Below are 23,574 nucleotides of genomic sequence, written 5' to 3' on the forward strand. Positions count from 1 at the left end.
AAAGCATATATTTAAATCAATAAACTGATCAGAAATATATAAATATAAATAATTAAATATAGTAATCAATCTGAATCAGAATATTAGATCCGCACTTAAATAGAGGCCCATACAAATGGATTAATAGGCCTATATCAGTAAATCTTGTGGGCCCGATAGAACATATTTTGGCCCCATAACCCCAATACCTGAGGCCCATTTTTTCTCATTTTTCTAGGGAATATATTCTACTATTTATTAATTAACCATAAATAAAACATTAAATGTGTCAATATTCCCAATTAAAAATTATATAACGATAAATTATATTTTAAAATATATATCATGTCCCTAAATTTTGGCAATGAGGGGTCGGCCCAAGCGGCCCTCTGGAGGTGGCCCAAAGGCCTTAGCAGAGACTTCTAGGGAAGGATTGAGATGGGAGGGCCGGGCCCAATTAAAGCCCACCCACGGACAAGGACACGTGGTGACCTTGAGATTTTACATACATCGCAAAAATGTTGTCAACTCACCTGTAGAAATAAATAAAAGGATAGACATGCACCTGGGAAGAAAGAATAGGACTCTTGATCTGTGATCGATTTGATTATCGAGATGTTAACTTTTTCTGCAGTAGAATGTCGCAAAAGCCGAAATGCTCATCGCAATTCACTGGGCTTAAATAATTTTACTCGCATCAATATCAATATCCATTCTAGTATAATATAAGAGATAAATTAATTTTAAAAAAGCATATAAACATTCACTTTAGTAATAAATGTATGTTATTACATAGTAATACAACATCAGTTGTGTCAAATATATTTCATATGACATGAATGATGTAAATAACAGGTCGACACATAAGACAACAACGATAAATTTTCTATTTATGGTTGTTTAAAACGCGTTTCTACCAAACATTTGACAATTCTTGTATATATTTATTAGAAATGCTTTTAAAAGCTCATCCATAAATAAACTCATTACTGGAGAAGTGGAATCTGACAAGGTGTAAGACTTACTATAAATAGTGGGTATCACACTCCCCTCCCCTCCCCTCCCCTCCCCCAAATACATCATTTTTTGGCTATTTATAAGGTTATTATTGATAGAGGCAGAAACAATTATTCTAATGCCAGAGTAAAGGGATTGTAATTGACATAATTGTCCTCATTTTAGAATTTACAAAGTTCAAAATCTTTGTAGGATAAATCAATCAGTGGGGTTTCTCTTAAACGATTGCTCCTAAAGAAACTCTTATGACCATTCATACACTAAACACTTAATTTTTCAGCTCCAAACTTGATTAGTGTACTCTCTTTGCAAAATCCGACTTAGAGAAAGGTTGTCTAACTAAGTAGTAAGTGAAGGTATAAGTAAAAGGCTGAGGGCCAAGACATAGAGAAGGAGAAAAATCAAACTTTGCACGAATAAGGGTAAATATGTCAATTCAATTTTCCTTGTTCTGGCAATAGCAAAAATAGTTCTAACACTCACCCCAGTACATAATAATGGGAAATTAGGTGATTTGTCACCTTATAATGTGTGTAGCTTTACATAAGTGGGAGAATCACTAAATCTTTATGACTAAAGAAAAAGAATATTAAAAAAATGGAATTTCAAAAGTCATTTCCCATCATTCTTCAATCAAAATTAGGAAAAGGCATCTGGACCACACATCTTTATGATTTTTTTTTATTAAAATTATTAAATTAAATTATATATATATATATATATATATATATAAATAGGTAGTGGCACACAACCGGCAAATTCCAATTCATGCCCCCAAAGTAAGCCACAAATTCAGATCTTATCTAATCTTTTGAATTCTGGGCCATATTAACCCTACAAATGAACATGCCACAAAAATAAGTTTTCTCCTACCAAAATCTTTTAATTAAAAGGTGTTCCCTATAAGTTCTTTGCAATATCTAATATTTTAAAAAATAAAAATAATTTATATAAATAGTACCGACGTTTTCAATGGGTATATGCTTAATCTTTCAAAAAGTACGAATGATTATATAAATAGATTATAGCCAGAAAGCGTAAATGTAATTATCTCTATAAATTTTGATGGTATTATAAGCCGCAACCCAAAATTATTACAAGTATTAATGAATTTGCAACATGATCAACAAACATTATATGACAAACTCCTAAATTTATGAGAACATATAGATAGATGGCTGTGTCTTAGTACCTGCAGTGCAACAACCAAACGCCCATGTATTCCGTTGTAATAAGAAGATGATGATGAGATAAGGTGCAGGTGGTAGTGGTGGGTGGGTGAAAGAAGCTTAGCATGCATGTGCATGTGCATGTCCATGCACCCTTCCACACAACTCTATTTTCCTCAACTTTTCTAATACAAACAACTAACAATATTAATTGTGTTTTGTCCTCCATTCCAATATCTTCTCTACTACTACAAACAACCATCTGTCCTTCATGCACATCATAATTCCGCAAAATTACATTTTTAGTCCCCGAGAATAGAGGGTATTGTATTTTTTGTCCTGCACTTGAAAGGGACTAAATAAATTCAGCCACACACCTCTAAGTTCATTGAGTAATATACTTTTACATAGTAAAAACAAAGTGGTTAATGAGTTGATATTTTATGTTAGGAAGTTGAGATGATGATTATGTCCGAAACAGATCTAATTTACTTTTTTACTGATTAGGCGCAATTAATCAAGAAGAAGTCATGAGTCATGATTTCAGACATTATGGTCCCTTGATAAGATATTGATTATCTAATTATGTCATTTTATTTTATTTTTTTCTGAATATATATATATACATATGCTCCCTACCAGAATAGAAGGTACGTACACATATAATAATTATATGCTAGTCCTATTCTTCCTAGTTAGGGGTCCATCCTACAGAACAAATTGGTACCATAGCACAATACTTGAATTGTGCTTGCGCTTTGCGTATGGATCAGGTTGTCGACTTTGGCCCTTATTGACCTATTGTTACGACAAAAAATTAAGGTCGAATCATATATAAATCAATATATAGGATCAAGATGTATATTTTTAGTTTCACTAAGTATTTTGATAATGATTCGAATCTGCATCATGAGTTTGATAACGTTCGACTTTAATCACTGATTGTTTAAGAAACGAGTTGGGAGAGAGAGAGAGAGAGAGAGAGAGAGAGAGAGAGAGAGAGAGTGACTCGGCTATGGCTCCTACTAATCTAGCTAGTGTTGATATAAAAAAAATCAAAATTTAAAAAGTATATAAAAATCAATGCACAAATCGAATGTACGTTTAGTTTTACTAAGTATTTTAACAAAGATCCGAATCCATATAATAATAAATATGATAATATTTGATTTTACCCACTGTACGACTGAGAGTGTTGAACAGTTGAAATGAATTTTTCTTTTGAATAAAATACAAACTTATAAAGAAATTTGTATGGGGGTGTGTTTCCCTAATTAAGCTAATTATGATTACTGCGTTGAAGCTGTCTTGAGAAGGAAAATGACTGCAGATTTATTTGGCCAACTCCTTTTCATAGTCAAATTACATATTTGAGTAATAAAAATCTGAAAGTTTGTCAAACTCCAAGCGGGACCTTATTCTCTAAATAACACTAATTATAGGGAATGAAATAAAAATTCAACAACCATCGTATGGTTCCACATATTTTTTTTCCCCTTTAATTTTTGGATACATTACAAAGACTTCTTTTGAGATTTGACGTAATTACGAATATCTCCTTATTGTTTGAAAAATTATCAATATCCCTGATTTTAACGACCATCTAATAATTAGCCTAATCCGTTAGGTTTTCATCCATTTTTTATGATGAACTGATCAAAATACCCATTGTAGATTAAAAATTATAATTTTTTTTTATGGATTAAGGTGATAAGTTTTTTATAATTTTAAAATTTCTTTCAACTCCCTGTTTGATTTTTTATAAATTTTTAAATCTTTTTAAAAAAATAAAAAAAAGTACAATAAGGGCAAAGTTGATGATTTTATACCTCCATCCAAAGATTACATAATTTCATCAAATATCATGAAGGTATTTAAATAATGATAAGGTATTCATAATTATGCCAAATTTTAGGAGATGTCATTGTAATTTACCCTTTATTTTATTCAAATACTTCAATAGCTTATCTTTATAGTAAGGGGTAAGTTGCAACAAGCTTCAATTTATTATAATTACAGATATCTCCTCGTTATTTGAAAATTTATCAATACCCTATAATTTAAGTGTCATCCCCAATTCATTAATTTTCATTAGGTTTGTATTTATTTTTTATGATGAATTGATCAAAATGGCACGACAATTTTTTACAATTAATTTATCAAAATTTTCATTCACCTTGTTCTAATTTTTTTGTTACATTTAAAAAAAAAAGACAACAAAGACAAAATTAATAATTTTAGACCCATCTAAAAATTATATAATTTCAATAAGCATATTGATAAATTTTCAAATAACAACGAATTATTCATAATCATGTCAATTACTGAAACAGCTCATTGTAATTTAATTAACAAGAAAATCTAATATTTTATGAACTTTAAAGACATTTTAAAACATTTATTTTAATGTTTTTATATTTCTTGTATATAAAAAATCTACCCAACTTAAATATAATTGCAATAAAAAAGATATAATTTTGGAATTTTATTAAGAATTTAATATATTAGAAATGAAAAGAAAAGGAATAATCATAAACATCCTCCCACTCCGACTCCAACTCGCACCACATACATAAATTTTGTTCGGAAAGTCACATGTCAACACCACCACTACCACGACCAGCAACAGTGGAGTCGAAGCGACAAACGACGCAACTGTTAGAAACAAACTACAGAAGAAAGTAGTGGAAATAAACGACGACGGCCCATCACTCCTCTCTTTCCGTAACGCCAACATTTCCCCTTCTACCCCTCCCTCCCTCTCCCTCTCCCTCTCCCTCTCCCTCACTCTCACGAGTTAAATAGCAGCAGACAAACCAACACAAGCGTCGGCAATTTCTCTTGGATTTTTCCCATCTCTTACAAGTTTCATTTTCAAGAACTACTCTTTATTTTTTCAGAGCTAGAAATCTACTACTAGTGCTGTGGTAAAGGCCAAATGGGGTATCAAGGATAAGCAGTGCTTGTGAACACACAGTGTGATTCAAATTTTCAAAAGCTACTCATGGTTGAATGTGCACTGTGTAGTCACAGCTTCTTAAACTGAGTCTAGACTCTTTGTTTCTTGGAAAGTTGTGGTTTGAGGAGCGGAGTTGATGGATATGAAGGTGAGGGTGGGTTTTTGGTTGGTTTTTCTGTTCATGGCGCCGGTGTTTGGAGAAGCCGCCAGGTCGGGTGTAGCTCGCCGGAATCTTGAAGTTAGGAGGCACTTGAGCCGCCTGAACAAGCCTTCTGTCAAGTCCATCAAGGTATTTAATTTGTGTGTAAAAGTTATTATCTTTCTGAGTATGGGAAAAACTGACAGGTTTCTATGTGCTGCTTTTGTGCAAAAAAGTAGAGCCCAGATGGTGATATCATAGACTGTGTCCATATATCTCACCAACCAGCTTTTGATCATCCTTTCCTCAAGAATCATACGGTTCAGGTACAATTAGTTTGGTTTGTCATTTGAATCTTTTCCCATAAGTAATGTTTATGTGTACATAGTTTTTTCTTGATGTGGTTTAATTGTTGCAGATGAGGCCTAGTTATCATCCAGAAGGGCTGTTCAGCCAGAGCAAGAAAGTGGGCAAGAAAGAGAATGAGCCAAAGCCAATAACTCAGATGTGGCATATGAATGGGAGATGCCCAGAGGGAACCATTCCCATAAGAAGAACCAGAGAAGAGGATATGCTGAGAGCGAGCTCTATCAAGGCATATGGGAAGAAAATCCACAAAAGCATACCTAGGCCAACATCTGTTGCTCCTGAACCTGACCTTATTACCCAAAATGGTCATCAGGTAATCCAAATTAATGAACCATGATTCCAAATTATCAGGTTTTGCTCCCAAACATGGAATTGGGATCTTGGAATTGGAATCCAAATTTGAATTCAACTTTTGTGAGTTCCAATCGTGAAAAGTGGGATATTATGTAGTGTGGAAAGGGCTGAAGCGAAAAGAAAGCCTTTTTCTGCTACAGTAGCTTAATTTCTAGCTGTACCTGCTTACTTTCTTTACAATGTTTTCAAGTTTGTAAGTGATTTTGTTCATTTTTTGGGTTTTTGTAATCTTGGAGTTCTTTAGCATGCCATAGCCTATGTTGAAGGAGACCAGTACTATGGAGCAAAGGCCACCATAAATGTATGGGATCCTAAAATCCAACAGCCAAATGAATTCAGCTTGTCCCAGCTCTGGATTCTTGGAGGTTCATTTGCTTCAGATCTCAACAGCATTGAGGCCGGCTGGCAGGTTAATCTTGTACCACTTTTTTAACTACTTTCCTCATGTTTACTCCTCATTATTAATCTTTCTCTACTTGTTTATGGTAATTTGGGTGGAAAAAACAGGTTAGCCCAGATTTATATGGAGATAACAACACAAGACTCTTCACCTATTGGACAGTAAGACATCGAATTCTTTGCAAAATTTTGATCTTTTTGTTCATTTTTTAATATATATATATATATATATATATACACACACAGCTGGCGCAGGAGCATATGAGTCTAAAATGGTTTCATGTCTCTTTGAAATTTTGAAAACTGAAAATGGCAGAGTGATGCTTATCAAGCCACGGGATGCTACAACTTGCTGTGCTCAGGCTTTATTCAAATCAATAATGATATAGCAATGGGGGCCAGCATCTACCCCCTTTCTAGCTATCGCAGTTCCCAATATGACATCAGCATACTTGTCTGGAAGGTGACTTTTCTACTAAAAAACATGGACATTGGCACTGCCACCCACTTTTATGTGATTAACAATCTGAAAAATAACGCAATCTAATAGCTGTTTGTGAATAATTTATTATGTGACAGACAAATGAATTTTCACTCAAATCTTGGATGCATTATACTATATGGAATCTCTGACAACTATGTGCATGTTACAATGCTTTTCTCTGTTTTTGTTTTCAACATTTATTTCATCACATTCCCGGCTGGCACGCATTTTAAAGTATACAAGTGCTCCTCCTAGGTAAAAAGAATATGATTGTCCAAATAATCCAAGAGTTAATAAAAAATTCGCTATTTCACACACACACACACACATATATATATATAATTATTATATGAATTGTTTTTGATAATAAATTCACGGGCAAGATTGTACTTTTACCGCCGTTTATTGTAACTGACAAGAATATTATTCTTAATAAAAGAAACTTGAGCTACTAGGGACTATATATCTTCTAACACTTCATATTTGTGTATTTTTGTATTTTATCTTTTTTCTGTGTTTTGCATACGTTTCAGAATCTATCTTGCATTTATGTCCTTGAGTAACATCTTTTGATAATCTTGGTAGGATCCGAAAGAGGGGAACTGGTGGATGCAATTTGGGAATGACTATGTACTAGGATACTGGCCAGCCTTCTTGTTCTCCTACTTATCAGACAGTGCATCAATGATTGAATGGGGAGGAGAAGTGGTGAACTCTGAATCAGACGGGCAGCACACCACTACACAAATGGGCAGTGGCCATTTCCCTGAGGAGGGATTCGGTAAGGCCAGTTACATCAGGAACATTCAGGTTGTGGATGATTCAAACAACCTGAGAGTGCCGAAGGACATTGGCATTTTCACTGAGGAGTCCAGCTGCTATGATGTTCAGCTCGGCAAGAATGGTGAATGGGGCAATTATTTCTACTATGGAGGACCTGGGAGAAACCCTAATTGCCCGTGATCAAGTTGAGGAGTACATATATAAAGAGATTTCCATGCAAAACCTAGTGTGGACAATGGGATTTGGAGTTGGATGGTTTTCCTCCTTGTAAAACCGCTCTTCTTTTTATGATTTGCTTTTCTTTCCTCCCAAAGTGGAAAATAAACTTTTCTTAGGACAGGTTGTTTGGTCGTGTAAACGATGCATGCATGTGAATTATTCGTTTGTTATGTATGTATGTTAGAGGGTTTTTGTCTGTATCGATATTCATATTCATGTAAGGTAGGTGAGCGAGTTAGTGTTGATGGTTGTGAAAGTTTCTTGAGTCAATGTATCCATATTCGATCATACATGAGGTAGGAGAGTGAGTTGTGGTGGTGGTGAAGTTTCTTGAATCGAAGAAACATGCCCGCTTGTTCCTTTTTTTCTTTCTTCTTGCCTTCAATGTAAAATTGTTTTAAGTGATTCTCACAAACTGGGTGATTATTTAAGGTATGAAATTATGATCACAGGCAGAGTTTCCATCCTAATGGTTTGAGAATTGTGTTAAGGCTCTCTCTCCAAATGTTTGAAAAACTGGCATGGATAAATACGAAGTGTGATCTCATTGATAAAATCCCAACTGGTTCAACTGCAGAACATAGAAGCATGTCATTGCATTTATGGAACAAAAGTAATCAACAAACATGAACCAGATCGAACTCAAGTAGACCATGACAGTAAGTTAACAAGCACACATTTGACAACACTGAGGATCTGTCCACAGACCAACGGACGCGCTCAAAGAACACAAGAAACTTGCATTTTATTGAAGTGGAAATGATACGAGCTTAGACGAGTCCTGCTTCATTGATCTCACATAGAAAACATGTATATCAACACCACGGACATGGATGAATCAGCTGTTAGTCTAATGCCCTGCAAAGAAGAATAATTAAGGAACGAAAAGAGAAACTAGTTGAGTTCATGTCAATTACTTGCAAATAAGACCATGCTGATATACCAAAGATAAATAAAAAAAAACTAATGAGTAGTACTTGGAGCAATCAACTGTGGGAGAAAAAGCAAACGGCAAAGAGATCCTGCAGTTCCCTGGAAGACTTTGAAAGTTCTGGCTTGGGATTCATTTTCTTGACAGCACTCTGGAGGCAGCAGCAAGCGGTCTGCTGGGGCTCTGGTCATGGATGCAAGTCCTGATACCAGCAACAGCAAGAGGACGATGGTTTCCCACTCTGACTCCTCAGGTAGCTAACCCAGGGGCCTCAGGTTCTTGACGACGTCGCTGCATGTTACTGCAGCATCTGAAGTGTGTGCTAGCAAGAGTACGATCATTAAAGTTGCAGTGATGAAACGAACTGTAGGACTTAAAGATGGTCCCATGGTTGAAAGTTTAGAACTAATAGGAGTTAGGAGAAAGATTGATGCAGGTGAAACTTGAAATGGTTGTGGATTTATAGGAGGGAGGCTAATTAACTATATTTGATCCTGAGATATCTGTTGGCAATAAAAAGGAAGCAAAAGATTTTAGTTGGAGGCTGGGAAATCAATGCACTCCAGATAAGTATGTTAAGTGTTTCCAAATTTGATTTCGTAGTGAATTATGTATAAAGTTTGGGTTTGAGGCCAAGAGGTGGAAAGATCAGTGGTTTAAGACTTCAACGGGGATTACTTCATGTCTTCATGGCTGCATTCGACTTCATGTCTTTTCCTGGTTGTGTGGTCTGATTATCCTTATCAGGTTTTAGGATTACGGGTTCCAGGATAACCATGCATACGCTTTCATGATTACCCGAATTAGTAAGAATCAAACGGTATGCTTGCAAGCTTGAACAGAAATGTTTTCTATGACAAAGCAGCAAGTGAGCTCCTTGTAGCCGAGATTGTTTTGAAGTCTGTAAAGTTTGTCTGATGCTGTAGGAGTAGGACAATCGAGTGAGAAAATATCTGAGCAAACGAACATAACGTTTTTCTGTTCATGTGGAAAAACTCTTGCTCAGATAACAGCACAAACAATGATAGTTTTAATTTCGATGATTTTGGTAGTTAACAGTACCACGATAAAAACAGATTTGCATTGGCAATCAACGGATAACTCAAGAATCCTTCTGACAAGACACGAGACATCATATCCGAAGATCTTTTACTTAAGGTAAAAGGGATCAATAGGAAATCATGCTTACAAACAAGAATTCAGAACATTTGCAAAAGAAGAATGACTTGAACTTCTATCATTCCACCAATAAATATCTCAACCACTTTTGTTTCCGACGCTAAAATCGGACCGAAAATAATTGAAGATGACAGGATAAATCAATTAAGCTAAATGGACCGTGTTACACATGCCTGGATTCTTGATACACCAGAGCGGCTGAATAGGTTCAGCACCTATTCCCCGTGTTACCATTCTGTATCTCCACTCATTCAACCTATCTGTAGCCTCCGCAAATCTCTTCTTTCCCGTTTCATCTCGATTCCCTGACCATAACGCTTCAGCCATTGCTGAAGCTCTTGGCCAGATCCGTGAATCCATAACGGTTGAGTCAGCTTGCTCGGACCATAACGCCACCTCCCCTCCTATTACCAGCTTTGCCTCTGCCTCAGTCAATCCGTAAGTTATATCATAGTTGTAAATGGTTTGCCATGTTTTAAAGGGTCCACACCACGATCCACCATTTCCTTGATCAGAACCAGGCGGCATATTGTATAGACTGTTATTTCCTGTAAAATCCCCATGCCCACAGTCCAAGTAATAGAAATCCGATGACGAAACAATTGCACGATATCCAGAATCGACAATCCTCTTTGTGTTATTCGGTCCATTGTTCCAAGATTGGAGAATGACATTTTCGCGAGGGAGCAAGGAAGAGGGCACATTGACATCAGCGTTCAACAAAACATCCTCCCAGTAGATCACTGTACGATTCAGAGATATGATGTAAGGTAATGTCGAATTTATAAACATTTCAAGAATCTGACTGAGAGTTCCATTATTGGAAAGAAAAGTTTGAATGGAAGGGTCGATTTTCCAGCAGTTTGGAGTGATCTCATCAGCTCCCGCGTGATAAAATTGGTCAGGAAACATGGAAACAGCATCACGGACAACATTTTTGACAACTTCATAGGTCTTGGGGTTTAAGGGATTCAGTTGTCCGGTTCCTGGCTCGGCAGCCAGCCGATCGGTCCATTCGGCATCTGCAGGCCACCAGAACTTGTTAGCACAGGTGACAATCTCAGGGTAAGCTTCAGCCCATGATCCAGTGTGTGCTGCAAAAACGCACGTGACAAATAATGTGAATATTGAATTCCTTCGCAGAATAGTAAACTTGGAGATGAAACTAAACCTGCCAAGATTGTTCTATGCAGATTAAAACTCTGAAAATTCAGAGCTCTTGGAACCAAAATTTGGATTTCTAGTTTGCATTGTCCAAAGTCATATGTAAACACTCAATACAAGACAAAGGAATGTTGGAACGATAACAAAAATTCCGTTCAAATAGTTTAATATATAGTTTCGTATAAGTCATATAAACCTGTCGGACAGTTAGACATGAAGATTACATAAAAAAATTACAAATTCATAACTTAGGTAAGAGGCAGTGTTTAATCAACTGACCAGGCATATCAATCTCGGGCACAACTCTAACTCCATGCTCCATCCCATATTCCACCACCCTCTTCACGTCCGCCGCCGTGTACTTCATGTCCTCGCCGTACGCCCCTTTCGCCGCCATCTCGGGCTCCGACGGCACCACCAGCGGAAACGAATGGGAATCCGTAATATGCCAATGGAAAACGTTCAATTTGTTCATACTGATCGTCCTAATCAGCCGCAGCAAATCCTCAACACCGTAATAGTTCCTGGCGGTATCGAGCATGATTCCCCTGTGCGGAAACAGTGGCCCGTCGGAAATGTACAACCCGCAAGCCACCCTCGCCGGCTTTGCATACACCAGCTGCGAGAACGTCTCCAGCCCGCGCATCGCGCCCCATGGGGTTTCGGCGTTTAGCACGGCGGAGGCTCCGGTGGAGGGGACGGTGAGGGAGTACGACTCGTCCACGCCGTGGGTCAGCGGAGCAGCGGCGTCGGAGATGATGATGGTGAGCGTGGTGAGCGGGGGCCCCCCAGTCAGATTGAGAAGTGGGGTGACGAGGGGGAGGTGGTGCTCCGTCAGGATCTGGCGGAGGTAGCGGTGGACGGCGGGGGTTAGGTAGCTGTGGGGGGGAGCGGATATAGTGAACTCCGGGGAGAGAGTGATTGCCTGTGGCTGTGGCCAGTGGAATGTGGTGGGCTTTGGCCAGACGTCGATGGGGTATCGGACGGCTGAGATTTGAGGAGTGATGTACAACGTTGTAAGGAGAAGAAGTGTGGAGATGAAGAGATGAGAAAATGAAGGGAAAGTAATAATACTACAACCCATGTTGAGGATGATGTTATGTCAATTGCAGTTATGACTGTTTTAGACTATATGGTATGTGTATTTATATGTTGAATTCAAGTTTAAAATATTTCAATTTTGAGTAAATTAAAATATTATTTAGCGATTGAGGTTAAGATTTCAGTGGATATTTATATCATCTATATGACTTTGTCACTTTATTATTCACTATGATTTGCATAATCTGTTGATAATTTAAGACATAAAATTACTAATTCGAGCATCAAAATATTATAATCGAAGCCCATACAATGATCATTGACAATAACATGTGAATTCAGGTCAAGATTGGTACTAATATTTTTCGTTTTGATTTTATTAAAAGTCCATTCGAAATTTAATTAGATTTAAATGTCATTTAAAATATGTAAAATGTTTGTTGTTGCCATATGAGTTATAGTTACTAAAATGTATCTTAGTATTTCCACTAGTAATATGTTACTCATAATTCATATGTAATAAAATAGACATAATTTCTATATGAATATATTTGAAAGGGTAATAATTTGATCTTTGGGACTCTTAAAATGCCAAAGCCACTCTGTTCAAATAGAGTTTTAATGCATAACGTTAACGCTTAGCGTACGCAGTGTGAAATTAATGTAAAATTGGGTAGTTACGATGTTGCTTAGTAGTAATTTTTTTAATTAAAGTAATAAAGTTATATTATAATAAATTAAAAATAAATTTATCTAAATAAAATAAATACCCACATGTTTGACAGAATTCGGACAAATTTATTTATCATAAGTCAATGTTAAGCGTAAGACTAAAATATGATTGGTTTGGGCAGTAGTCCTTTGTTTGCTTATGATTTGGAGGTTTGCAGTTGGCGCAGAATTTGCGTTGGCTTTCTCTCTTGTCCAAATCATCCACACCAAGACCCTTATACAAAGCTCACAGTCATTTCCAAAAATTAGAAATTTTTGTCCGGATCGGACGAAATTTAAATTAATTATATGATAAATGTATTATATTTATTATATTATAAAAATATAATAATTATAAATTATATGATCAATATAATAATATTGATAGTATAATTTATTTATTATGATCAAATTGTATTTAAATATATATACAAATATTATTATTTATTTTATTTAAAATAATATAATATAATAAGAATTTAAAAAAAAAATCCATCCTCTGAGATGGCCGGCAAAGGCGAGGAGGGAAGTGACAAATGTGCAGTACAAGGAGAGGAGAGGTGGTTTCAGACTTTTAGCCGCCAAATATCATATCCTAATGGGACTTAGGGAAATCAGACATCTTTGTCCAATTATGAGATGCCCACAATTGTATGCTTCAGAATTGGCTTCATATTCTGATAATGATTATATATATACAAGTCAAAATTAAAATAAAATAATGAATTTTTAAAATAAATTATAATAAATTCACATGAGGTGAAATACGTAACTATGGGTTCGATGAGATTTGGATCCATGAACTCTAACTTATTCATAAACCCTCAATCTTAGTTACTAAATTAAGACATCCTTGGTTGTAATGACTTTTTTTCTTTTTGAAATGGAAGGGAACAAGGAAAAAATATATATTGAAAAATAAACACAAAAATATAAATTCAATTTATTTTAAAGATGCGAATACATGGAAAATAATAGTTTGTTGTTAATTATATCCGTGGTAGAGAGTATGAAGAATATAGGCCATTTTCATTTTGGGCTGTGGTATGCAGATCACCCCATTTACCCATCCATCAGCATTTTGGGCCTGTTTGGAATTCACATGACATGAGATATGAATTAGGGCTAATTACACTCTTATTCCTTAAATTTAATGTATTTATATATAAATTTTTTGTAGTTTGACAAATTATATTTGACATTCTTAAAGTTTGCTTTCGTCTAATAAATAAGTCCCTCCGTTAGTCAAAATTCGTCGAATTTGCTGATATTAACAAAAAAAATGAAGAAGAATCTATATTTACCTTCGATAGATTTATTACTGATATATTACAGGTTAAATAAATCATTTTACAACCAAAATTACCTTCATATGCCTTTATGTATTAATGCATGTGAGGATGTATATCTTCAACGTCATAAGGGTAGTTTAGTTGAAAAAGTTTTGTTTGGCTTACAATACGTTAGTAATAAGTCAATCGAAAATAAATATCAATTCACATTCATTTTTTTTTTTTGTTTAATATCAACAAATTCAGTGAATTTCAACTAACGAATGGACTTATTTGTTAAACGAAAGCAGTGCTAGATGTATTTTTCAAACTACAAGAAATTTATATATAATTACACCAAATTTTAGGAGAGAAAAGTGTAATTATCCATATAAATTATTAATTTTAGTTTAATAGTATGATCGTATGTGGGTTGGCAGCCCAGATGAATACGTAGAAAACCTTGTACCATACTCCAAAGGAATGATCGTCCCCACGTCACATTCGCAAGTATGGAAATGGAATGGAGGTGCCAATATGACGACAAAGCAACAGAAAGAAATCAAAACTTGAATCAACTACGACACCACCCCCACAAGTAAAGCAAACAAAGGAATCATTCCTTAGTTAAATCGATCAATAAATGCATCAATTTCAACCATGCATTTATTTTCAATAATTAACACCTATTTATATATATAGTATCATGTTATTTAAATGGTTAATACTTAATAAATAATAAATTATTTGAAATATTGATCCAAGAATTTGGCATGACAACATCTATAACGTTTTATAATTTTATGCCATTCAAGCTGACACTATTGATATGGGTAAAAATAATCAAATGTTTTGTTTACGTCCTTGATATGGTTCATATGTTTAAATAAATTTTAGGGACTGTGTCTTTTTATACTAATTCAATCGGATTAATCCTGTTTGATCTGATCGTATTTTGAACGCTTAAAAGAGTGGTACGTGATATCTTATATTGGAAATTGCTCATAAATAGCCCAAATAGATTATTTAGGTATATTTTGCATAGTTGATTGATTGTTACATTTATACAACTATTTAATTTTGAAATCGTCCTCGATTCGGACAATACAAAGTAACTGTACTAGGAGTAACCCCAACATCTCCTATATTTATTGTTGATTTTAGGCCTGCTCGACACAAAGGATCGTTGCGGTAAGACGACCCCAACCGCTATCACTAGGCATTCTTAAATAAAGTAATTGCTTGATTTCTGACCAAAAAAAGAAAAACACACGAATGATAACTATAGAGTTTCTATATATCCCTCTTAATTCTGATTACTTCATAATGTCCTTGTCACTTTAGCCCGTACATTAATTGTCAAGTGTGAATAATTTACACAAAGTAGTTAGAAGTTATTGATTAGACAACACATGCAATGTAACAACCATCTCCCTCTGTAATGAAAAGGACAAATTATCGAGCGGATAAAGCAAACGAAGAACATCACAACACACCCAAATATAGTCAATCAACCATGTCCTACACATTATAATCATAAACGTTATGTGCAAAAATATATATCTTAGGTATATTGGAGAACGGCGTATATTGATATGATTCAAACCCGAGTATGTAAAAATTCAATATAATTATCAAATTAAAGTTATATCAATAATTCACGTGAAATTGTACAACTCAAACATGTCTATAAAAATACGTCCTACATGCACCAGGTATAGCTTTTTCCTTAAAAGACTAATATAGAAATTCACAGCACACTATTGTTATTGTAGCATACACATTTACTTGATCCCACTAGGACTGTATATTGATGAATAGACATGTATTGACAAAGTATACACCATTTCTTGATGATACAATTATGACATACCATAATTGCAATAAGTTTCCAACCAAATGCAAAGCATGCTAGTAACATAATGTTTTTCAAATGTTTCTGGCTCAACCACCCCAGAAATTCAGCACCACAAAATGACTGCTAATTGTTATTCATTTTAAAATTTTAGTTGATGCATACATAGCAAAAAATAGCAACTGCAACAGGAAAATGAAAAAAAGAGGGCATTGTGTAGAAGAAAAGTGATGTCTGAATTCATCAAAACTGAGGAAAACATGTTCTTAAAGCATTGGAAAACTCAAATTCATTAGAGGGTTTATACCTTAATTGCACGAAATGTAAAACTATTATAAAGGGTTCTTGCTTGCCTGCTGGTTTTTGGTACTTCTAATTCTAGTGTCCATCAGAATATACTTCTTGTCCAATCCATTACACAATCTTGTGTTCAATAGTTATACTACTGTTTCATTGGCTTCAACTATGGGGAATCGAATCAGCGTTTCTCTTAAGAGTTCTAATGTTTTCAAGAAAACTAAGAAGCCTCTTCCCATTGAAACCTTGTTCAGACTTCCCTCTCCACTCCCCTCGTGGCCTGCAGGTTCGTCATTCTACTATACTTAAGGTTGCGTTTTTCGTGCTAGACGTTTTCTTGTATCCAACTGTTTCCGGTTTGAATTTTGTGTTTTGTTGTTCAGGTGGAGGTTTTGCAAGTGGGATTATTGATCTAGGAGGGCTGGAAGTATGTCAAGTATCGACTTTCGCCAAAGTTTGGGCTACACAAGAAGGCGGACCGGACAATCATGGGGCGACGTTTTTTGAGCCGTCTCCACTACCTGATGGATTCTTTATGCTTGGTTGCTACGGGCAACCAAACAACAAGCCTTTATTTGGTTGGGTTCTTGCAGGAAAAGATGCAACCAACGACCCGTTGGGTGGTGCCCTGAAGCCACCAACTGATTACTCTCTTGTTTGGAGCAGTGAGTCTTTGAAAATTAAGCAAGACGGGGTAGCCTACATCTGGCTGCCAACTCCCCCTGATGGCTATAAGGCCATTGGACATGTCATCACGAGCTCGCCTGAGAAGCCGGCCCTTGACAAAATCCGGTGTGTTCGCTTGGATTTCACGGATTCCAATGAGAACAACACCTGGATTTGGGGGCTGGGAAAGGATGTTAGCACAAATGGCATCAGTATATATAGCTCAAGACCAAGAAACAGGGGAATTCAAGCTGTGGGGGTTCCCACAGGCACATTTGTAGCTGAAAAGAATGGGACTAGTTTGGACTTGCCCTGTTTAAAAAATGCTAATGGCAATCATAATTCCATGCCTAATCAAGATCAGATTAAGGCCCTGGTTCAGGCTTACTCTCCACACATATATTTCCACCCTGATGAAGAGTACTTTCCTTCTTCAGTTGCATGGTTCTTTGAAAACGGTGCACTACTGTACACAAAAGGCGATGAGTCGAATCCCGTCCCGATCGACCCGGCTGGCTCTAATCTTCCCCAAGGAGGTCCGAATGATGATGCATATTGGATTGATCTTCCTATAGACAGTGCAGCTAAAGAGAGAGTCAAAAAAGGGGACTTAGCAGATGCATATGCTTATTTGCATGTGAAGCCAATGTTTGGTGGGACATTCACTGATGTAGCAATATGGCTGTTTTACCCTTTCAATGGCCCTGCAAGGGCAAAAGTTGAGTTCTTCAACATTTCCTTAGGCAAAATTGGGGAGCATGTTGGTGATTGGGAGCATGTCACACTAAGAATCAGCAACTTCAATGGGGAGCTAAAGAGCATGTATTTTTCTCAGCATAGTAAAGGGCTTTGGGCCGATGCAGTGGACTTGGAGTTCGAGAACGGCAACAAACCAGTGGCCTACTCATCGTTGCACGGCCATGCATCGTACCCGAATCAAGGCCTAGTGCTGCAAGGAAATGGGAGTATTGGGATAAGGAATGATAGTGCTAAGGGCAAGTCTTTTATGGACACTGGAGCAAAGTTTTTGGTGGTCGACGCCGAGTACTTGGGGCCGGTGTACGTCGAGCCCCCGTGGCTGAGTTATGCAAGAAAATGGGGGCCAAAGATCAGCTACAGCATTGAGGATGAAATCAGGAAGGTTGAGAAGGTGTTGCCTGGAAAGTTGAAGAGTGCATTTGAGAAAGTTGTGAATAGTCTTCCCAGGGAAGTGCTTGGTGAGGAAGGGCCTACTGGACCAAAGATGAAAGACAGTTGGATTGGTGATGAAAGGTCTTGATTCTGCTGCAAGAATTTGGAAAATTTGATGATTGATTTACCTATGTTTTTAAGTACAAAATAGCCATAAAAATTTGATTATGTGAATTTGTTGCTGTCTTTGAAGCTGAACAATGTTGGACAGATCTAATGGCATCAAGGGTGGGAATATTCTGAGTAGTGATTGAATTTTCTATTGCAATTCATATTTCATTAAAAGCAAATTTTGATTTTTATTAATTCAAATCATGCAAATCCATTTTCTTTTTCCTCTTCAAGTATTGAATATTATTTGACAAAATTAGAACCGTGAAAACAATTAATCAGAAAAACACCAATCATTACCAAACCCTCATCTTCAGACAGTTATTCAGCCGCAGTCATATGCTTATAAATTAATTTTAATGCACGATTGCAATAACTTTAACACTTTTTTCCTGTGTGGAGCTGTTGATCGGTACTTATCACATCACCTTTAAATACTATTTTAAGTAGTATAAAACTAAATCAAACTTTACTAGAAACGAAAGTTATGTTTAAGGCAGATGGTATGTTGATAAATCATGCTCAAGTACCCCACATCTCTATCACCCTTTGTTGTCCCATTATTTTCTTGCCCAAAACTCCAAACTCCAAACCAAAACATTTATGTTACATACATCCAATTCTTGGCTTAATTCTTTTTGTACTTATATGTGTCTGAATGAATGAATACATATGTCCTAATGCTCCGGTCTCGCCCTGAGACAGCATCGATGTTTCGTTTGAGGTTTCAGCTTCTTTCAGGTACCCGACGACGTACAGACATTTCTGTTTTGTTTTATTTTAATTCTTAACCTGTAGATTATAAGTGTGTATATCTGTGTATGAGTAGTATTTATACGTGCTGATAGGAGATGTAAACAGTTATTCGGAGCTACATAATGTTTTTGATATATATGATTTACTGCTATATTTGGTGCATTCAGTTGTAGGAATAAACTAATTTATATGAGTTACTGATCACTTTATGTACTGAAAAATGTTGGGTTGTGTTGGAAGTTAAAGAAGTTATAAATTTGTTTTACCAATGTAGAGATATTTAGATAAAGACTAATTAGGTATATGTTGGAGGAGAAAGAGAGATGGAGAGAATGAAATCAAATGCAAGAATTATGGCATGAATCATAGGAAAATTAGCCTCATTTTGTGTAAGTTGTGCATGTAAATTCATGTTGTCCTGAATTTACGGTGGACTAAATGGATTAAATTCGTGCTGCATTCAATATTTTTTAAATGGAGTATACGTCGATCATCTCACTATTTTTGTTTATCTATCATCAACGGTAACTTGTACGAGATTGGAGTAAATGGATGACATGATGTTTAAGAACCAGTGCATGGTCACGTGCAATACACATGGCAATTTCAAGTCATTTTTCTATTTTTTTGCTCAATTTAAAGTCAAATTATGATTATCTTCTTAATTAAATTGCCAGTGCCAATATATATAGCTTCTGTTTGGCCCTACGATTGAGTGGTCAAAATGTACATTTCAAGTGCAAATTTCAATAATCATTATTGCAAATATGATAATCACTTTTTCTAAAATTAATTCAGTTTTGACGTTGAATAGTTTCAACTTTCTCTTGAACTACTCGTACACATAACTTTCCCGCTAGTCTTTATTACTTAATTATGGAAACTACAAACGCATCAAACTCAATAAATATGTATACATGAAATCATATTTTTTCCATAAAAAGACGCAAGCAATTTAAAAAAAAAGGCCAAGATTAAACCTACCCACGAAATATAATCTAATTTATTACCATTTTTATATTACTAAATCATTGCAAAATGATGCATGCACAAGAAAAAAAAAAAAGTACTTCTTTGGGCAATGCAGCTTAAAAAAAGTTGGTCAAAAGCTGCCAAATATATATGCATAGCCATAACAATATCCCCCGAAATCAGATACAAACATCTTGGGGTAGACCAAATTTACCCTTTTTATAGTCTGTTATAGTTACAGATCTAATCCAAAAATATAAATATATATAATTAAACCCCCCTCCCCACATTTATATATATATATATATATAACTAACCACTCACACTCATTCTGTGTATATGTGTGTGTGCTTCAGAAAAGCAGATTAGAATACCATTATTATACGGTAAAAGCTCTCTTCATCCGATGAATATATGTACATATTACATAATCATGATTGTCGAAAATTTGTGTTGTTTCTATTCTTTTCCATGAAGTCGTGTAGAAGAACAACATACATCCATGCATGATTGTTTTTTTTTAATCAGACAACTTGGTTGAACTTCTCCCATGTTTTGGCCTTTTTGTTAGAGCAGGCCGGCATGGAACAAAGGTTTCTTTCTTGGGTTTCACCTGTTTGATCTTTTGTTCTTGTTCTTGTTCTTTTACCAAAAACTATGTGATATATAATTTGAACAATACTTGTTTTATTCAGCCTAAAAAGGAGCTACTTTTGTTTTGTTTGTTGCCTGTTTCCTGTTTCCTGTTTGTAAGAAGGTTAATGGAAGCACAGGGTGGTGCACAAGTCAGGAGGCTTCACATTGTCTATTTTCTTAGTCGGAAGGGCCGTATCGAACACCCTCATCTTGTTCGAGTCCATCATCTCTCTAGGAATGGTGTCCGACTACGAGGTTTGTGTATGCACTGTTCTAATTGGCATGTTTTTCTACGTCATTGTGTCTGAATGCGTGCGTGTGTCTGATATGTATCTATGATGCAGACGTCAAGAGATGGTTGGGGGAGTTACGAGGGAAGGACATGCCCGAATCATTTTCTTGGTCGTATAAAAGGTATTTATTACATTTCTAACATAGAAATTTTCGCCAGAGTTTGTAGTTTTCATTTGATCCAAGCTTCGTTCCATGGAGATCATCCCATATTGTTCAAATTTAAGATTTTGTATTAATTTTTGCCCGTCGGTCAGTGCAGAAGGTACAAGACAGGTTATGTATGGCAAGACTTGCTGGATGATGATCTCATTACACCAATATCAGACAATGAATATGTCCTCAAAGGATCAGAGATTTCCTCTTCTAACATTAAAGGTAAAAAACTATTTACTACTACTATAGTTCTTCTCACCAACCTTATACATCTCAGACATTGAAAACTCAGAGATTCTAAGTACTATGTTGTAATCTCAGAGGAGGATTTTGTTCCACAATTGAGATTAATTTCATTTTCTCACAAAACAGCAGCTGAGGAAAAGGTTGTGAAGCAAAAACATCAAACACCCCTCCAAGAAAAACAGAAAACCATAGGCAAAGAAGATAGCCACAGCCATAATTCATCAGAGACATCGATGTATGTATCAACAAAATCATCGTCTGAAATCGAAGAAGAGTCCCCAACTTTCAGCTCAGACACATCCACATTGACAGATGACTCTGGGAAGCCCGAAATGGAGAAGAATTCAGACACAACCAAACATGAAAATCCAGACAACAGAACAGACCATCCGTCCCCTACTTTCGGTCAGAAGAACAAGAAGAGGAGCAGCAAAGTTACCATCAATGAGAATATTACAACAACATCGACGGCTGCTGATGCATCCAAGATTCCATCGTCAGAGCCTCAGTTCACGAAGAGCAAGAGCTATTCCAATGGAGCATCACACATATTCCGAAACTTGATCAGTTGTGGTGCTGTGGAAACCAATGACTCAGCTGTGGTGGCGATCAACAAGCAGAACAGGCCAACTTTCTTGAACATGTGTGCTAGTGATGCCAGTAGTGTTCATTCAGCACAGATTTGCAAGAGGGATGGACTTGGAGGGTCTCAGAGGGTACTCCAAACTCCCCATTGGGTACAACAACAATGGACTGGAAGGTAAAAATTTCTTACCATTTTCTCTAAGACAGGGAAGTTCATATTTATGTATGATGATAACAAGACTGAGAATTAGTTAGCTACTAGTCGTATGGTATGATGATTTAAGATGTACAGTCGTAAGATACCATTGAGGAACGAGACAGTTTCTTGATAAATATAAAAAGACACCACAGTTTTGATGTGAATTATTAGTTGTGGTGATGATGAGTAATGGTGTAATTCTTGAAAATTGTAGTTGGAAGGGCTTTGATGGGCCGAAGGATTCAGCAAAGAACAAGAGTGAAGTAAGGGACCAAAGAGCAACTTCTGCTGCATACAAGCCAGTTAACGGGCCAACTTGCTCGTAAGTTGATCAAACATTTTTCGTCTTTTTTTGGTCTTTTTTGCTTGTGATTAAATGGTAGAGGAAAATATCAGTTTGTCTTTAATGAAGAATAATTCAGACAGCAGAGTTTGTTGGTTCTGATGATGTAATTGGGGTCATGATACACAGATGGGGTACATGCAATGATGCTAAATTTTAATGTGGTCAAGTTCTGGTGAAGAAGAATCCAGGAATAAAAGATTCGTAGTATGCAACCACCTGAAAATTAGTTGACCTTCACTGGATCAATGTTAACACAATTCTATTAGGGCCTGGGTTTTCTAATGTAAATTTACTCATTCTTAACAAGGCACACTGCATAAATATGTTGTCTTTCTTCATAGGTCGGAATCTAAGGTTTGGGGAGAATCACAGCCATTGATTTTGCAGGGGTTGTTCTTGGTGAGTCCCAAGATTTTTAATTTTGGAATATCACACCCTTTTCATTTGTATAGGATTCATGTGTGGGTCTCATACTTGAAGGATGGTGATCATTTTGAAACTCAAAATCCTTACCGAGAACCTACTTAGATAGCCCCGATACGATAGTGACTTGATCTAATAAAGGGAGCTTTAGTGGAATTGAATCTGCAAGTCTGATGTCTGAGACCGACCATGATTTTCCATAGTTATCATTGATTTCAAGAGATGTGTGGCTTCCTAGAAACAGCAATAATGAAAGAAACGTCCTTGGCTTACTATGTTATAACCCCGGATTGATGCTGATGATGTTTTGGTGACAGACAATGTGGGAAGCCATTCAAGCCAGAGAAACTGCATGCACATATGAAATCCTGCAAGGGAATGAAAGCATTGTCCAAAGGTGCTGCTAATGCTGCAATTTCTGCTGCTGAGAAGGCACCAAAGGGATCAACAACGGGATTCAGAAATCATGACTCGATTTCTGTCCATTTGTTAACTCATTGACTGTTAGGACTTTGTTATGCATACATTTGTCTATTCTAAAAAATTCATTTGGCAGATGAGAAATCTTGGACGCAACGTCTCAAGACCTGCAAACTTTTCAAAGTAAAAAGGAAAAGATCATAGACAGATTTACAAGTTTAATTTTTCTGATTCGTATAACAAGTATTCTTGAGAT

The 23,574-nt window shown here is 36.1% G+C and overlaps 4 protein-coding genes across 9 annotated transcripts; 3 read left to right on the top strand and 1 right to left on the bottom strand.

Annotated features, from left to right (window-relative positions):
- Positions 1-4,744: 4,744 nt before the first annotated feature.
- LOC105168396 (protein neprosin) lies at positions 4,745-8,239 on the top strand. Its single transcript, XM_011088464.3, has 7 exons — positions 4,745-5,413; positions 5,503-5,589; positions 5,682-5,945; positions 6,231-6,395; positions 6,494-6,547; positions 6,702-6,848; positions 7,455-8,239. The coding sequence occupies exons 1-7, from the start codon at positions 5,261-5,263 to the stop codon at positions 7,830-7,832; spliced, it is 1,248 nt and encodes a 415-aa protein (XP_011086766.1). The 5' UTR covers positions 4,745-5,260; the 3' UTR covers positions 7,833-8,239.
- A 1,785-nt stretch (positions 8,240-10,024) lies between these two features.
- On the bottom strand, positions 10,025-12,265 carry HEXO2 (beta-hexosaminidase 2). 2 transcript variants are annotated; one of them, XM_020695960.2, is made up of 2 exons: positions 11,425-12,265; positions 10,025-11,003 (listed from the first exon to the last, which is right to left on the bottom strand). In XM_020695960.2, exons 1-2 carry the CDS (start codon positions 12,227-12,229, stop codon positions 10,126-10,128), a joined length of 1,683 nt encoding a protein of 560 aa, XP_020551619.1. In that variant the 5' UTR covers positions 12,230-12,265; the 3' UTR covers positions 10,025-10,125. The 2 variants fall into 2 exon arrangements, with proteins under 2 accessions (XP_020551619.1, XP_011086777.1); XM_011088475.3 differs by having other exon boundaries at positions 10,025-11,075; positions 11,425-12,264.
- A 3,908-nt stretch (positions 12,266-16,173) lies between these two features.
- LOC105168414 (hypothetical protein At1g04090) lies at positions 16,174-18,489 on the top strand. The gene is made up of 2 exons (XM_011088486.3): positions 16,174-16,606; positions 16,704-18,489. The coding sequence occupies exons 1-2, from the start codon at positions 16,489-16,491 to the stop codon at positions 18,263-18,265; spliced, it is 1,680 nt and encodes a 559-aa protein (XP_011086788.1). The 5' UTR covers positions 16,174-16,488; the 3' UTR covers positions 18,266-18,489.
- A 408-nt stretch (positions 18,490-18,897) lies between these two features.
- LOC105168423 (UPSTREAM OF FLC protein (DUF966)) lies at positions 18,898-23,539 on the top strand. 5 transcript variants are annotated; one of them, XM_011088499.3, is made up of 7 exons: positions 18,898-19,029; positions 20,774-20,907; positions 20,997-21,066; positions 21,206-21,321; positions 21,472-22,105; positions 22,344-22,451; positions 23,216-23,539. In XM_011088499.3, the coding sequence occupies exons 2-7, from the start codon at positions 20,778-20,780 to the stop codon at positions 23,397-23,399; spliced, it is 1,242 nt and encodes a 413-aa protein (XP_011086801.1). In that variant the 5' UTR covers positions 18,898-19,029; positions 20,774-20,777; the 3' UTR covers positions 23,400-23,539. The 5 variants fall into 5 exon arrangements, with proteins under 5 accessions (XP_011086801.1, XP_011086827.1, XP_088741126.1 ...); XM_011088525.3 differs by having other exon boundaries at positions 21,475-22,105; XM_088885000.1 differs by lacking the exon at positions 23,216-23,539 and adding an exon at positions 22,817-23,200.
- The last annotated feature ends 35 nt before the right edge of the window (positions 23,540-23,574 follow it).

Source organism: Sesamum indicum, linkage group LG1 (genome assembly GCF_026168435.1).
Source record: "Sesamum indicum cultivar Baizhima isolate 11 linkage group LG1, ASM2616843v1, whole genome shotgun sequence".
NCBI lineage: Eukaryota > Viridiplantae > Streptophyta > Magnoliopsida > Lamiales > Pedaliaceae > Sesamum > Sesamum indicum.